This window comes from Dromiciops gliroides, chromosome 4 (assembly GCF_019393635.1).
Source record: "Dromiciops gliroides isolate mDroGli1 chromosome 4, mDroGli1.pri, whole genome shotgun sequence".
NCBI lineage: Eukaryota > Metazoa > Chordata > Mammalia > Microbiotheria > Microbiotheriidae > Dromiciops > Dromiciops gliroides.
This window is the reverse complement of record NC_057864.1, coordinates 364870001-364884698: the sequence shown is the minus strand read 5'-3', so window position 1 is coordinate 364884698 and position 14698 is coordinate 364870001. Positions and strand designations below refer to the sequence as shown.

The 14698-nt window shown below is 37.9% G+C and overlaps 1 protein-coding gene across 1 annotated transcript in view; it reads right to left on the bottom strand.

The window, feature by feature from the left end:
- LAMA2 (laminin subunit alpha 2) overlaps positions 1–14698 on the bottom strand; it is an 804877-nt gene that overhangs the window by 44397 nt on the left and 745782 nt on the right. Inside the window, 7 exon segments of the mRNA XM_044002871.1 lie at positions 4378–4455; positions 4457–4526; positions 4528–4553; positions 8580–8700; positions 11320–11331; positions 14215–14283; positions 14285–14351. Of these exon segments, the coding sequence (XP_043858806.1) occupies positions 4378–4455; positions 4457–4526; positions 4528–4553; positions 8580–8700; positions 11320–11331; positions 14215–14283; positions 14285–14351 (443 nt within the window).

The following is a 14698-nucleotide window of genomic DNA, read 5'->3' as shown; positions in this document are numbered from 1 at the left end:
TCCATTTTGCAGATGAGGAAACAGAGGATGAGAGAGGTTAAGTGACTTGCCCAGGATCACATAGCTATTAAGTGCCTGAGGCTGGATCAGATCCTTCTGATTCCAAGTCCAGTGCCCTATCCACAGTGCCCCCTAACTGATGTGCTGAAGGCAGTGGCTGTCTTGGCTAGTAAAAAGTTGACAGATCTATAAGCAGAAAGAACCTTAGAACTGTATAGCCCAGGGCAGCTAGGTGGCGCAGTGGACAAAGCACCAGCCTTGGATTCAGGAGGACCTGAGTTCGAATCCAACCTCAGACACTTGACACATACTAACTGTGTGACCCTGGGCAAGTCACTTAACCCTCATTGCCCCACTAAAAACCAACCAACCAAACAAACAAACAAACAAAAGCCAGAACTGTATAGCCCAGTCCCTTCATTTTACAGATGATGATGCTGAGGCCCACATAGGAGAAGTGACTTGCTGGAGGCCATATATTAGAATCCAGAGCTTGGGACTGGAAGCTTCCAGATATCTTGCTCCAAATCTGATGGTCCTTCTACTGTATAATCCTGCTAGTATGTACACTAGGTCAATGAATACCTAAAAGCTGACCAGGAAGTCCAAGGTATAAATAAGAGTCTCAGCCTTCATATGTGCGTGTAGAAATAATGTTATAGAAATTGATGGGAGAAGGGCTCCAGCTGGCTTTTTAAAGATTTAGCCAGGCTCTCAAGCTCATGACATTTTGAACAGTTTAAACTGAAGGTATGTTAAGCTAGCTGGTTGAATAGATTGTTATCACAAATGCGTAACTTTTTATTCTACAGTCAGAAGGGAGGAAAACAATTTTTTTTCTTCCAAAAAATGAGGCTGCTTTCTTCTTGCCATGGTTACCATAGCAACCACTATGGTTTTGGTATCTGGTGCTAGACCCCAAGGAGCTTGGATACAGTCGAGTTTCCTAAAGCTGATGTCAGGTATTGCTCCATTACTCATGGAGCATGTGCATGAGGGTGCGCAATGTTCTCTTTGGTTCCCTAAGAGTTCTCAGCGGTGAGGAATTAGAATCATATATTCACAATAGCCCCAATCATTCTCTCTCTGGCTCAATAGGAAATAACTGTGTTGAGCACAGAATATTCTGAAGATTTGGGCTTCTGCTCATGGCATATGAAGAAAGGGCTCATAGCACTAAGCATGTAGTAGTCATTTAAGAAATGTTTTGGCTGATTGATGAAACACCCCCCCCTGCCCTCCCCCACAACAAAATTCTCATAAACCCTGCATATCTCAAGCCAACAAATTCTGCCAAGTAACTGAACATGCTCAAAGCCAGAGTCAATATGAAATTTGCTGGCAATGTCATTGTTAAACGTGACGGACAAGGACATATAGTTTGAAAATAGGGCCAATTTGAAAAGTCCAGATCCTGTGACTAGCAGAAGTCGAATATTATAAACTCACTTTTTCACCCTTAAGAGCAGTTTTTTTAAAGATGACTCTATTCTAGCAGTGAATTCTATTTTTAAAATATAGAAATAATTGGATTACTCTAAAGTTAGTACTAATTTTCAAGTGGGCTATCGTAGATTGTTTATGGGAAATTTTAATGAGGGAAAAATCCATTTTTCTAAGCAAAGTCTAAGTGTTGTTGATTTGAACTGATTTGGTTAACACTGAGTAATAGGAATTTGGAGCTGGCACTCAGACAACTCATCTATTAATGATAAGGAAAATTATTATCTTATTAGGGAAGCCCATTCTAGAAAGTTGTTTATAGTCTCTAAATACTTTTCTTGACGGATAACATTGTTATTATTGTTGCAATTTATCATCCTCCTCTTCATCCTCATTTACATCCTCATCCCCATTATCATCCTCATCATTATTATTGAGAAGCAGCATAACATAATGTATAGATTCAGGAAGACCTGGTTTTAAGAACTGCTTCTGACACATACTTGCTATATGAGCCTCAGTGCAAGTCACTCTCATGGCCCCAAACATTTGAAAGAGTATAGGCTGCCAAAGGCTGCTAAGTGGCATAGTGGATAAAGCACCAGCCCTGGGGTTCCGGAGGGCCTGAGTTCAAATTTGGCCTCAGATACTTGACACTTACTAGCTGTGTGACCCTGGGCAAGTCACTTAACCCTCATTGCCTGCAAAAAAAAAAAAAAAGAAAAAAGAAAAAAAAAGTATAGGTTGGGAGTTTTTTCATTGGAAGTTCCCTATAGGGACAAAGTCATAGGTTCAGTGCAAATTTTTTTAAAATTAATTAATTAATTAAATTTTGCAGGGCAATAAGGGTTAAATGACTTGCCTTGCCCAGGGTCACACAACTAGTACGTGTTAAGTGTCTGAGGTCAAATTTGAACTCAGGTCCTCCTAAATCCAAGGCTGGTGTTTTATCTAACTGCGCCACCTAGCTGCCCAGTGCGATTAAAAAAATTCCAATGCAATTATGGAAACAAATTATCTTTGCTGTAGTGCATAAAATATCTATGAATCAAGGTGAGAAGTATTGCCTTATTGCTGATTAATGTGAGATCATTTGACTAGAAGTAGGATTGCCCGAAGACAAGCCCAAAGGACAGAAATTTGGGAAATTATGTAGGTGATTTATTGTATTTGAAGCTCTTCATAGACTTCCCAAAATTCCTTTATAATGAGGGCAACCATTTCTCTTGGCTTTAGATTCCACAGAGATCTTATTTTCATGTTAAGCCTCCTCTCCATCAGTTGAGTTGGTTTTGCATTAGACAAATAGTATTATAATTATCCCTTCCAGGGGGTTAGAGGCATGATTACCACCCCCCGCCCCAATCTGGAAAATCTGTGTAAAATTTCCTGGCCCTCCCTTCGTATCAGGGATGGATATTGATTTATTATGTTTTTTTGTTTTTGTTTGTTTTTTTTGCAGGGCAATGAGAGTTAAGTGGACTTTGCCCAGGGTCACAACAGCTAGTAAGTATCAAGTGTCTGAGGCTGGATTTGAACTCAGCTATTCCTGAATCCAGGACCAGTGCTTTATCCACTGCACCACCTAGCTGCCCCCCAAATTATTATGTTATTAAGATAAAATGTGGGGCAGCTAGATGGCGCAGTGGATAGAGCATCGGCCCTGAGTCGGAGTACCTGAGTTCAAATCCGGCCTCAGACACTTAACACTTTCTAGCTGTGTGACCCCTGGGCAAGTCACTTAACCCCAATTGCCTCACTAAAACAAAAAAAACAAAAAAAACAAAACAAAACAAAAAAAAGATAAAATGTGTTGACATTATATATCACTATACATATATTTTATGCATTCTGAGTTTCTAAAACTTTTTCCTGTGTTTTCTGTTGCCCTCATGTGTCGGTCTGCAGCTTCCTCCAAACTCCTTCCAAATTCCCTTTTAATTTCTTATGCTAGTCCGTGCCATAATGAAACTGAGATGGGGAAAGTTTGTTGAGGTGGAAGGGTTAACTGTAACACAATCAGGAAAATTACTAGGACTAGACTGCAAGTTTTTTGTTGCACATACAAATCACATGTATCTTTGGAGTAAAACAAAGCAAATTCCTGTTTCTTGCTCCTTGATTAGCTAACTCAGAAAAATCACAATAGAGACTTCTATGTAAATCAGAAATAAAATTATGCATGAACAGAGGTAGGCATGGATATTGGCAAAGGCAGTTTAGGTAACACAATGCATCTGGAGTCAGGAAGATTTGAGTTCAAATCTAGCCTTGGGGAGAAACAAACAAACAAAAAAACCAAACCAAAAACAAAACAAAGGGCAGCTTGGTGGCGCAGTGGATAAACCACCGGCCTTGGATTCAGAAGGACCTGAGTTTGCATCTGGCCTCAGACACTTGACACTTACTAGCTATGTGACCCTGGGCAAGTCATTTAATCCTCATTGCCCTGCAAAACAAACAAACAAACCAAACCCAAGAAAAAACAAAAACAAAACAAAAACCCCCAAACCCCAAACAAATCCAGCATTGGACACTTACTAGCTGTGGGACTTTGGGCAAGTCACTTAACCAATCTCAGCCTCAATTTCCTCATCTGTAAAACTGAGATAATAATAGTACCTACCTCCCAGGCTTGCTTTGAGAATCAAATGAGATAATATTTGTAAAGCACTTTGCAAACCTTAAAGCACTATATAAAATGCTAGCTATTATTATGATTATGATTAAATCACAGTTTCAGGTAAGAAGCAAAATCGGTGTTTGCCACCAGCTAGCAAAAAGAAAGTTGTAAAAACTTTCCTTCTTTAACAGGTATAAAAATAACAAGAATAGCAAATGTAAACTCCAAATGCCTTCCCCATCTCTTCCCTAAAGAAGAGATGCCAAGAACATGAAAGCACAAACAAACATGGATGCTCTATTTCTTTGTACCTGTCCGTCTGTCTGCGTTTCCTCTCCTTGGTGAGTATTAGCTCCACTACTTCCTAGAAGAATGATCCCCAAGAACTCGTTTTGGTGCTGAAGAAAGGTTGATTTCTGTGCCAACATCAAGTGCCACTGGTGGAAGCTCTACAAATCCAGCTTGGAAAACTAACGATGTAAACATTCTGTGTAGAGAAAGAGAGAAATGACTATTAGAAATGAGACCACTAAGTTACTCTTGTCCTTGTCATCCCACTTTCAAATCCACTAAAATAATCGACAGTCATTTATTAAGCACCTACTATGCGCTAAGCATGATGTTAAGCACTGGACAAGCATACACATGAAATATTTAACAACCATTTATTTATCTCCTACTGTGTGCCAGCTACTTAGCTAAATGGAGGGTATTTAAAGACAAAAAACCCATTCCTTCCCTGGAGGAGTTTGCATTCTAAGATGAAGAGATAACATGTACAGACAAATTATATAAGATAGCTACAAAGTACAAAGTACTTTCTTGTCAAACAAATGAATATCTTCATACTATTAAGCAATTATTTTTTCAGAAGTTGAGCTTTGTCCCAACTGGCCAGCTTCAGCTTAAATCAGAGTTGTGACCAGCGAATTTGTATTCTATGGTTTTTCTATCAAACAATACAAGAACACTGTTTTGCATCCTATTTTGAGTTTTGCGGGTGTGTGTTACAATCTGACTCCCCGAAAAAAAAAACCCTTAAAATTAATCATTCTTCATTTTCATCAACTGATTATTAATGTTTTTTCTGATGAACCAAACACATAAATAAAGCATAAATATGGATGGCCTATTTACTACTTGGCCTGCTAACTGCAATCAGACTGGCAGACATTAACAACATATGATGTACACTTTGTCACAAAGCTAATAAATCAATTGCTGCTATGTGATTCTAACAAATACCAAGGCCAGTTTGACCCTTTCTGGAAATTTTTCTTAAAATGAATTAACTATGCTAAGTGATCAGCGTCAAGTCCTCTAGCTTTTTCTGGACATAAAAGCAAGAGGCTTTTAGAGGCAACACTATCTTTACAGTATTTCTGCTCTAGCTAAGGCATTTAAATGACAAGTATTAGGAGAAGGCATAATCTCCTGAGCTTTCTATTGCAATTTTTTCAATCAAGGAGCTTGGGATAGTTCAGATAAAACTACTGTATGTCAATTGTTGCTCTTTAGTATTTATCCACAGTGAATCGCTGCTTCATCCGCCAGTTGCAAAATAATTCCTGTTTACTGAAAAGTGGGACTTTACAGAATGATCATTTCAAGCATACAGGCTATTCATTTTATAGCCAAATTTTTCAACCCCACATATCTCTTCTGAATGTGAATGAGAGCTGGGCTTTGGAAGATTAAAGTTCTCAGTAAAACTTTCTTCTAGGAGCTCCAGTGCTTTTCCTTTAAGATTTAAATTTCCATCTATATTCCCCTTTTTCTTATTCCCAGGCTTCTCAGGGTGCATCTAGAATCACTGTGGCAGAACTGGTCCCACTCTATTATGTGGTGTTCCAATTTGCGACTAGAAATCAATTCAATGCTATGAACAGTAGAAGCCCTGAGGTACCAGTAAGAGTCTGAGAGAACAGAATTTTAAGAGCTAGAGGGGGCTGTATAGTGTGAGGGTGGGACTGCTCTTGTGGCAGTTTTTCATTTGATATTGGAATTGTATAGTCGGATTGGTAGATGCATCCTTGATTTTTCCCCCTTAACTTGAGTTCTAATTTGGTACATAAAGGGATTATCGTCTTCTCATTGTTCACTGTATCTCTCTGAAGTTTATGCAGGCCTCAGCAGCTTTCAACACATTGTGTTTGAGTGGAGGAAATATATATCTCTCAATGGGTTGAGACATGTACTAGAGATCAGGGCACCAGAGATGGCAATGGCAGAACCCTTGAGTACCAGAATGGCTGCTTGGGATTGACGTGGTAAGAATGGACAAATAGTTCCTAGAGTGGGGAGCCACAAGACCCCAGAAATGGTAGCAGCTAGAAGAAGTGGTGATATAACCATATCATCTGGACGTGTCCTCCCAGAAAGAAGAGGAAGAAAATATTCTGGTAATGGAAGCCAAATTAATTATAATTTCATTTCAGTGAGACTAAAAGTCTTTTATTTAGACTTAAAATATCATTTTAAAGCAAATTTATTGCTTTAGAGGTTGCATGATGTTCTTAGTAATTGATAAAGTTGACTATTAATTATGGTCCTTCTTTTAAAGGACAAGAGTCAATTTTTTCAGTCTCATATGTGTGTAAAACTACTGCCCTGAAATAGAGTTCAGGTTTTTTGAACAGCCATGTATAAGGCAATCAGGTGGGACTGTGGGGTAGGAATGATACTGATTATTTAATTTCTCCATGGTATCCAGGAAGAGCTGAGTAACTATGATATGGGTGGAGTAATACTGGATAATCCCAGTGCAAGGGGTTCCTTCAGCCTTTAATGTTTTCTTCACAGATCCCACAGTTGAAAGGGGCTTTAGAAGTTTTTAGGACAGTTCTAATTTTTAAGAAGTGCTTTTTACCTCAAACTCAAATCTGCCTTTCTCCATCTCCTACCCACTACTTCTAGGACCAAAGAGATAGGTTTAATTTCTCTTCCATATGACATTCAAATATTTGAAGATATTGAGCTTCAAGAATATATTGGGTGAGGGGCATGCTAGGGTGGTGCAGTAGATAAAGCACCGGCCCTGGATTCAGGAGGACCTGAGTTCAAATCGGCCTCAGACACTTGACACTTACTAGCTGTGTGACCCTGGGCAAGTCACTTGGGGGCAGCTAGGTGCACAGTGGATAAAACACCAGCCCTGGATTCAGGAGGACCTGAGTTCAATCTGACCTCAGATACTTGACATGTACTAGCTGTGTGACCCTGGGCAAGTCACTTAACCCTCATTGCCCCACTTAAAAGAAAACAAAATCTTAAAACAAATCAATTATTCTTTTTTGTGTGGTGTGCCATAACTTGGAGCCAGGAAACGATCTTCACGAGTTCAAATCTGGCTTCAGATACTAACTAGCTATGTAACTCTGGGCAAGTCATTTCACCCTGTTTGCCTCAGTTTCCTCATCTATCAGATGAGCTGGAGAAAGAGAAGAAATCACAAAATATTGCTGAATCTCTGCCAAGAAAATCCCAAAAAGGGATCACGAAAAGTCAGACACAACTGGAAAACAACTTAACTGAATCCCTACTTTCTTCAACTGATTTTTTTTTTCAGTGAGGAGCAATGGGGTTAAGTGACTTGCCCAGGGTCCACAGCTAGTAAGTGTTAAGTGTCTGAGGCCGGATTTGAACTCAGGTACTCCTGACTCCAGGGCCAGTGCTCTATCCATTGTGCCACCCAGCTGCCCCCCCTTCCCTCAACTGATTTTTATATGGCATGCCTTTCCAGTCCCTTCATCATTCTGATTAACTGCCTTTGAGTCTACCAAGTGTCCTTTGCTAAAAGGAGGGGCCTAGAATTGAATGAAATGCTTCACACATGGTCTGACAAAGACAAAGTACCGGTCTGGGCTGCTATGTCTTTTGTCCTTTTGACTGCCTTATCATATTTTAAACTGATAGTGAATTGAACTTTCCTGTGCTAAACCACTCAATCTTTAACACACTTTTCTCTAGACATGCCTACCAACACCATCCTGTAATTGCCCAATTGCTCTTGGAATCCAAGTATAGGACTTTCATTTCTTTCCTATATAATTTTATCTTAATAGATTTAGCCCCATTGTTTAACCACTGATATATCTCAGAGGCTCTAGATTCTGTTACCAGTGAATTATTAGATTTAAATTAGATTTCTCCTTAAAGGTCCCAGAACTAACAAAAACATCCCTCTCACATTATAGATGCAAAGAAGATTGAAATTTGCAGGATCCCTGCTTTAAGATAGTTCTGATTTCTATGAAAGGGATCTGGACCCAAGCTATAGACAAACTGCTGACCAGGCATAATTATTTTGTGAACTATCATTTCACCAACTTAGTTTGGGCAATGGAAATTCACAGAGCAAAAAAAAGTCACTTCACCGTTTTTATATAGCAATATTATGGTCTATAGGATGCAGAGGAAGAATCTGCCTGAGGACATTTACTAAAATAAAGCATATCCTATCCAGGTAGTTAAAAATACATATGGTATGAGTCTGAAATGTGAACCAACAAACCTCAAGTGAACATCCTTTGGTCACACCAACATAATCGGGGCTACTGAGTATATTATATGGTGGTTCGTGACATTTCAATATCCTGAGGCATCCAGCATATTTCTTCAAGTTTACTTCAGGCCTTTCAAAATACAATAAAAAAATAATAGCAACATCAGTTTGGCAGCTAATCAAATGATACCTGTGACTATAGAGCAAGCTATATGAAGCAAAAAGCACTGTTGCCAGACATACATATGCAGACATGTGCACACATATACATAGCATTTTGCTTTTTGGAATCTGCTTAATTTATCAACCAAATATACATGTGGCCATCCAATCAGAAAAGTCCATGAACCAATTTCTCTTTGTACTTGCACCTTTACACAGTATTTAAATGGAACACACAACCACCAATCGGGCACGTTCTAAGGTCCTGCTCTGTCCTCAGCTCTTTGCTATGAAACAAATAAATAGTTTTTTCCCCCGTCTAAGCAACATATAAACTTTGAAGACTGATAAGCCCAATGATAAAGAAAAACCCCTGTAAAGAAATATTTGCTAAAAGATTCAAAGTCTTTTGATTCTGGAACCTTCAATTAAAAATGAAAAAAATTTTCTCTTTCATATCTTTTTTTCCTAATCAAAGGAGAGAAATAAAATTAGATCTCTCTTTAAAGCTCCCAATTCTAACAAAAGCCAGTTCGCTTATTCATCCTTTATAGTATTTTTTGAAAAGGTTTGCAGGTTAATTCTAAAGTCCTTAGTCTAGATTTAAAGCAATAACACATTCCAAGAAGAAATGACACTTCGTATTTTCACTTATTATAAGAATGAAAAAATGAATTTACTATTTTATACATAAATGTTTCCTTCCTTCCTTCCTGAAGCTTATTCATTACTTCTTTAAAAGTTTTTGGGAATCCTCTGAAGTTTTCTCCAGTGTGTCTCCATTGTCTATAGAGCCAAAATGAGTTATGAGCTTTTCATTAGCATTTTCAAGAAACTATCTGACCAATATCAACAAATGGTACTACATATGGTTATGGGTAATGTAATTCTACTTGTTACCAGCAACTAACTAGCCAACTAGTACATACCCAATTTAAACATTTGGAGAATCAAAGATTGAGATTGTTTGGTTCAAGCTTCTTTCTCACTTTTGGGAGAAACTGAGGCCCACAAAGGCTGTGACTTGCTATGGATAACATAATAGCAAAGCCTCAGTCTCTCTTCTGGGTATGGTTGCTTATTTCTGATAATGTTTTCCTGATCTTAAGATCTTTTCTGTTAACTCTGTTAACTGAGCTCTCTAGGAAGGAAACACTTAGTTTTCTGGTGATTATTTCTTTTTTGTTGAGCCCTTAAATAACTTGTATGATCTCCTTGGCTTTATGCATTCACTTCCATAAAGGGAAGGAGAGCGACTCATCAGTGTCTTAGAGCCCGTGTGAACTAATTAACCCTCTTTTCATTGATTCTTTTGTGGAAATGTAAATAACAGTTTAAAACATAATCATTCAGCTGTTTCCATAAGGTGGAAGTCATGAAGATGTCTTTACATAATGACAGGGGGAAAGATAGAAGGAAATCTTGTTCCCTCTCCACCACTCATAAAGATAAAGCTCCAATTTTTGCTCTACTCAAGGACATCATTCAAGGACACAATTACAAAGCAATACAAGTTCATCCTAGAAACATTTTCATTAGCATATGTTTCTAGTAAAAATCAGTCTTTACATTTCAGCAAGCACAGCACCCTCTAGCAATTTTGCCAGTTGTCACATTATGCGATAAAACACCTGGCTCACTCGAATTTCCTGCCTTTCTTTCTATTGTACTTTCATATTTGTGGATGCCAATTCCTTTTATTATTTTCTCTAGATGAATATATTCCTCATAAAGAATTTGATTCTCTATCTTTGCCCAGAAAATTTGGCAGTCAGCTAACTGAAACTGGGCCCAAATGCTAGATTTTAGTCCTAACCATAGTGACTCAGACTCTCAGATCCTTTTGGGTTTGAGCAGACACTAGAGAAACCTGCACTGTAATTCTTGGCTAGATACAAGAAACAATGGCTCTGGAAAGTTTGGTGATTCCTTACCTCAGGTTTCTTTGTTGTAAACTACATTATACTGAGAAAACATCTGTTACTGTAAGTTTTAACTACAGCCAGTGCACATAATCCTTTCAGTCAGCCTCCAGAAACTAATTCCAAACAACACAGCGATGCATCCACAGCTGTGCAGAGAACCTTTTGAGAGCTGTGAGGGAGTGTGCATACCTGTGGGTGTGCAAAAAGCAACGCCGCAATGCTAAGCGCTTAGAAGAGCAGTTTGGGCTGTTTAGTGGAGCGCATGGTTCTTGGAGATCAAGGTCATGGGTTTGATCCATGTGTAGGCCAGTTTGCTTTACTCTGGTTCATGGCTGTAGGTTATACCCATAAAGCCTCAATAGTACCTTCAGAGAGTATGGCATTGGTCATAAAATGGACTTGGTAAGGAACAGTGGGTGGATTGTAACCTGTCCATTACCACTCTTAGAAATACCGCTGTAAAGCTCATGTCCTACAGATGGTGGATCTTGTAAAGGAAAGGACACATAGAAAAAGGTTTCGAGAAAACCACTTGTTTATAAAATGGACCCGAGATGATAGCTGGCACAGCGTCAATATGCTTTCTGCACTGCTGCTTTCTCTAAAAAGCTGTACTTACTCACCATGCACTTGAAGGAGGCATGCATCAATGTAAATTTTACCTGGCTTTCATACTAGGATAAGGGAAAAAAGAAAGAGAACCATTTACTCATAAATGCATTCCATTTAGGGGACAAGAAAAACAGTTTTATTAATCTCTGAATACGAATGGATACGGATCAATCAACAAGGAAAACAAGCACAAAACCTGCAGTGAACAGAATACATAAATATGCTCCTTTCCCATCACACCCCCAATGGGTAAATTGTAAGAATGATTTTATTGCTTTTCATTACATTGTGCTCTGAAAAGTTTTATGCCGTAATTTAGTTGTTTATTCATCATTTCTCTAATCAGGAATTCTCAACCTTTTTTTTTTTTGGGTATCAGGGACTCCTTTGATAATCTACTGAATAATAATAGCAAGACTATTTATATGGAATTTAAGGTTTGCAAAAGTGTTTTTATTTTAGGTATTATCTCATTTATTCTCACAAACCTGTGGAGAAGTGCTGTGATTATCCCTATTTGGCAGATGAGAAAACTAAATTTGAGAAAGGTCACATGACTCACCTAGGGTCATATCACTAGCTTGTCAGTCTGAGTGTAAGATTAGAAATCAGGTCTTTGGACGGAAGGTAGGTGGCACAGTGGATAAAGCACTGGCCCTGGATTCAGGAGAACCCTGAGTTCAAATCTGGCTTCAGACACTTAACACTTAACTAGCTGTGTGACCCTGGGCAAGTCACTTAACCCTCATTGCCCTGCAAAAACCACCAACCAAAACAAACAAACAAACAAACAAAGAAATCAGGTCTTCCCTGACTTCGTTTAATGATCTGTCTCCTGAACTAGCACCTAGTGGTTCACCCTGCTGAGCTTCTTTAAAGGAAACCAATTATATTGAAATATAGTTATCATAATATTCTTTTTAAAGTTCTCCAAACCTGGTTAAGAACCCCTGTACTAGAGTGGTTGCAGATAGTGGATCCATTTCTATTCTTAAAGATTCTCTGATAATCTTGTAATTGTTAACTTCTATTTTCTTTCTTTTTTTTTTTTTGGCGGTACAATGAGGGTTAATGACTTGCCCAGGGTCACACAGATAGTGTCAAGTGTCCGAGCCACATTTGAACTCATGTCATCCTGAATCCAAGGCCAGTGCTTTATCCACTGTGCCACCTAGCTGTCCCCTAATTGTTAACTTTTCAAGAAGTCTGAGACCATTAATACCTGTACAAATACCCTGTGCCCTCCCCACCCCCCATGTGTATCTTGCATTATATCACATCATTGGCATCATGGCAATAGAGACAAATTTGTATCTGTAAGTTCTTGTTTCTCTGAGTAATCAAACTGTTACATCTAAAAGCTATTTTGAAATAATGTGACAGATGAATTCACAATTATAAAGTGGTACACTATGAAAATAAGTGATTTTTAAACTAGACAATATACATCAGACATATAGTTAACAAAGTTTACTAAACAGACACATTTCTCTCTCGGCTTCTACAGCTCTCTATAGTTCAGTTTCTGCAAGGTCACTTTGGAGTTATGAAAAACTGGGTATCATCACTATGTGTAAATGAAGCTGGATCAGATGAACGAGCCTATTCAGGCTATATTTCATTCATTCCTTATACAATGTAGCTATAGAACTTGTGACATAAGATTTTAAACTCTTGAAGAAATGATAGGAAAGTGTTAGAAAATTACAGTAGCTTGACAAATTCACTAAATATTTAAATATATTTGAATTCCAATAGCTTTTCTTATGAGACATTTTAAAAATTCATTATAACATTTGCTGGTTAAACAGGCTCCCAATGCAAATACACCATAATCATTATACCTGTCTATACTTAACCATGGTAAAGTAGTGGTATTCAAGGTCACTTCTATTTCCTACAGTATAAAATAGAGACAGCGATGGAATGAACAATTTGAAAGTAGCTCTGTGTGTGTGTGTATGTACATGTGTGCATATGCCTGTGTATGCACACATGCGTGACTCAAGTTTCATGTGGATTTGTATAGTGTGGAAATTATTAGCAACTACACAGCTCTCAACTATATTCTGCCAGACTCTCTTACTTCTATCTCTCTATTATTTGCTACCAAAAAAATCTCCCTGGCATCAAAGTAACCTTTTATCATAGAAGATAGAAGGGAGGTCTCTAGCATCCATGACAAAGGCTGTGATCATGAAGATTCCTGCTAAGGGATTTCATTTAATTCCATTACCTTTCTCCATTCAATCGAAAGTATTTTATAGGGTACCATAGCATTTTATGGTGTCTCCTCTTACAATATTCTTCAGGAATATGGCAAATACAATTCAACTACATAAGAAATATATTTTGCAACTTTTATGGGTCATGAAATTTATATTAAAACAAAGCATTTTCAGCTAAAAAAGCTCCCTAGTTTCTCAGTGAACAGATAGTTTACAAAAAGAAAAGCAAAATTATTGACACAAAGACAAGAAAAATCAGAATGGCCTGAGTAGAGCTAATAAGAGAGCTCCAATGAACCATTATGATGCTATTGAGTGTCAGAAATATATATGTGTACCCATAGAATACTGAATAATTTTGAGAACATTGAGCAATTTCTAGTCACTGTGAAAAGAGAATAAGCAGCAATGATAATGTCCTAAATTTTAATCAAGGGTGCAAGTCTTTTTCATCAGGTAAATTTAGGAAACAAGTCAACAAAAATATCAAATGTGTCCATTGGCTTCCAAAGGGCCTCACATTGCATTAGCACGCATGATGGTTTTCTGATTTTCCCCTTCAAAAATTCAAGAGATAAGATGTTCCTAAGTCAGTAACTGATAAATACTGTAATTAAAATGCAAAGTCTATTAGATTGAAAAGCCACCTATGAAAACCTCATCCTCAGCTTTGAACTTGAACACAAGAATCTTTCATTACACTTTTAACAGCATTACCTTAGGTTTCTCAGGGTTGGCAAGCCACCAAAATATATCTTGTCATCTGCTTTCAAGTCAAGGCAAAATATTTCCTGAAGATGTTGTTGCTATGTTCTCTTCCTGGTTAGTATCGATGTCCACAATAGAGACATTGGCTAGAAGAGATGAAAAAAAATTAAAATCTTAAATAATAAATATGTATAATATCCAATTTCTCCCCAACTACCTTAAGGAAAATCACTTTTCATTATCAAGTTGTATAGTAGCAGCTTTCCCAGACTTCTATATTATCACAGCCATTTTGATAAACAATAACAATATTCCTCAAGGAGAGAGGCAGAGTGTGGTCTAATGGATAAAAGAGCAGGAGGACCTTGGAGTCAGGAATCCTTGGGTTCAAACTATATCTCTGACATAAAGGAGCTGTGAGACTACCTCTCAAAACTCTCAATTGTTAAGACTATAATCTACATAGGACTTGCTGGCAATCTATATTAGTGAA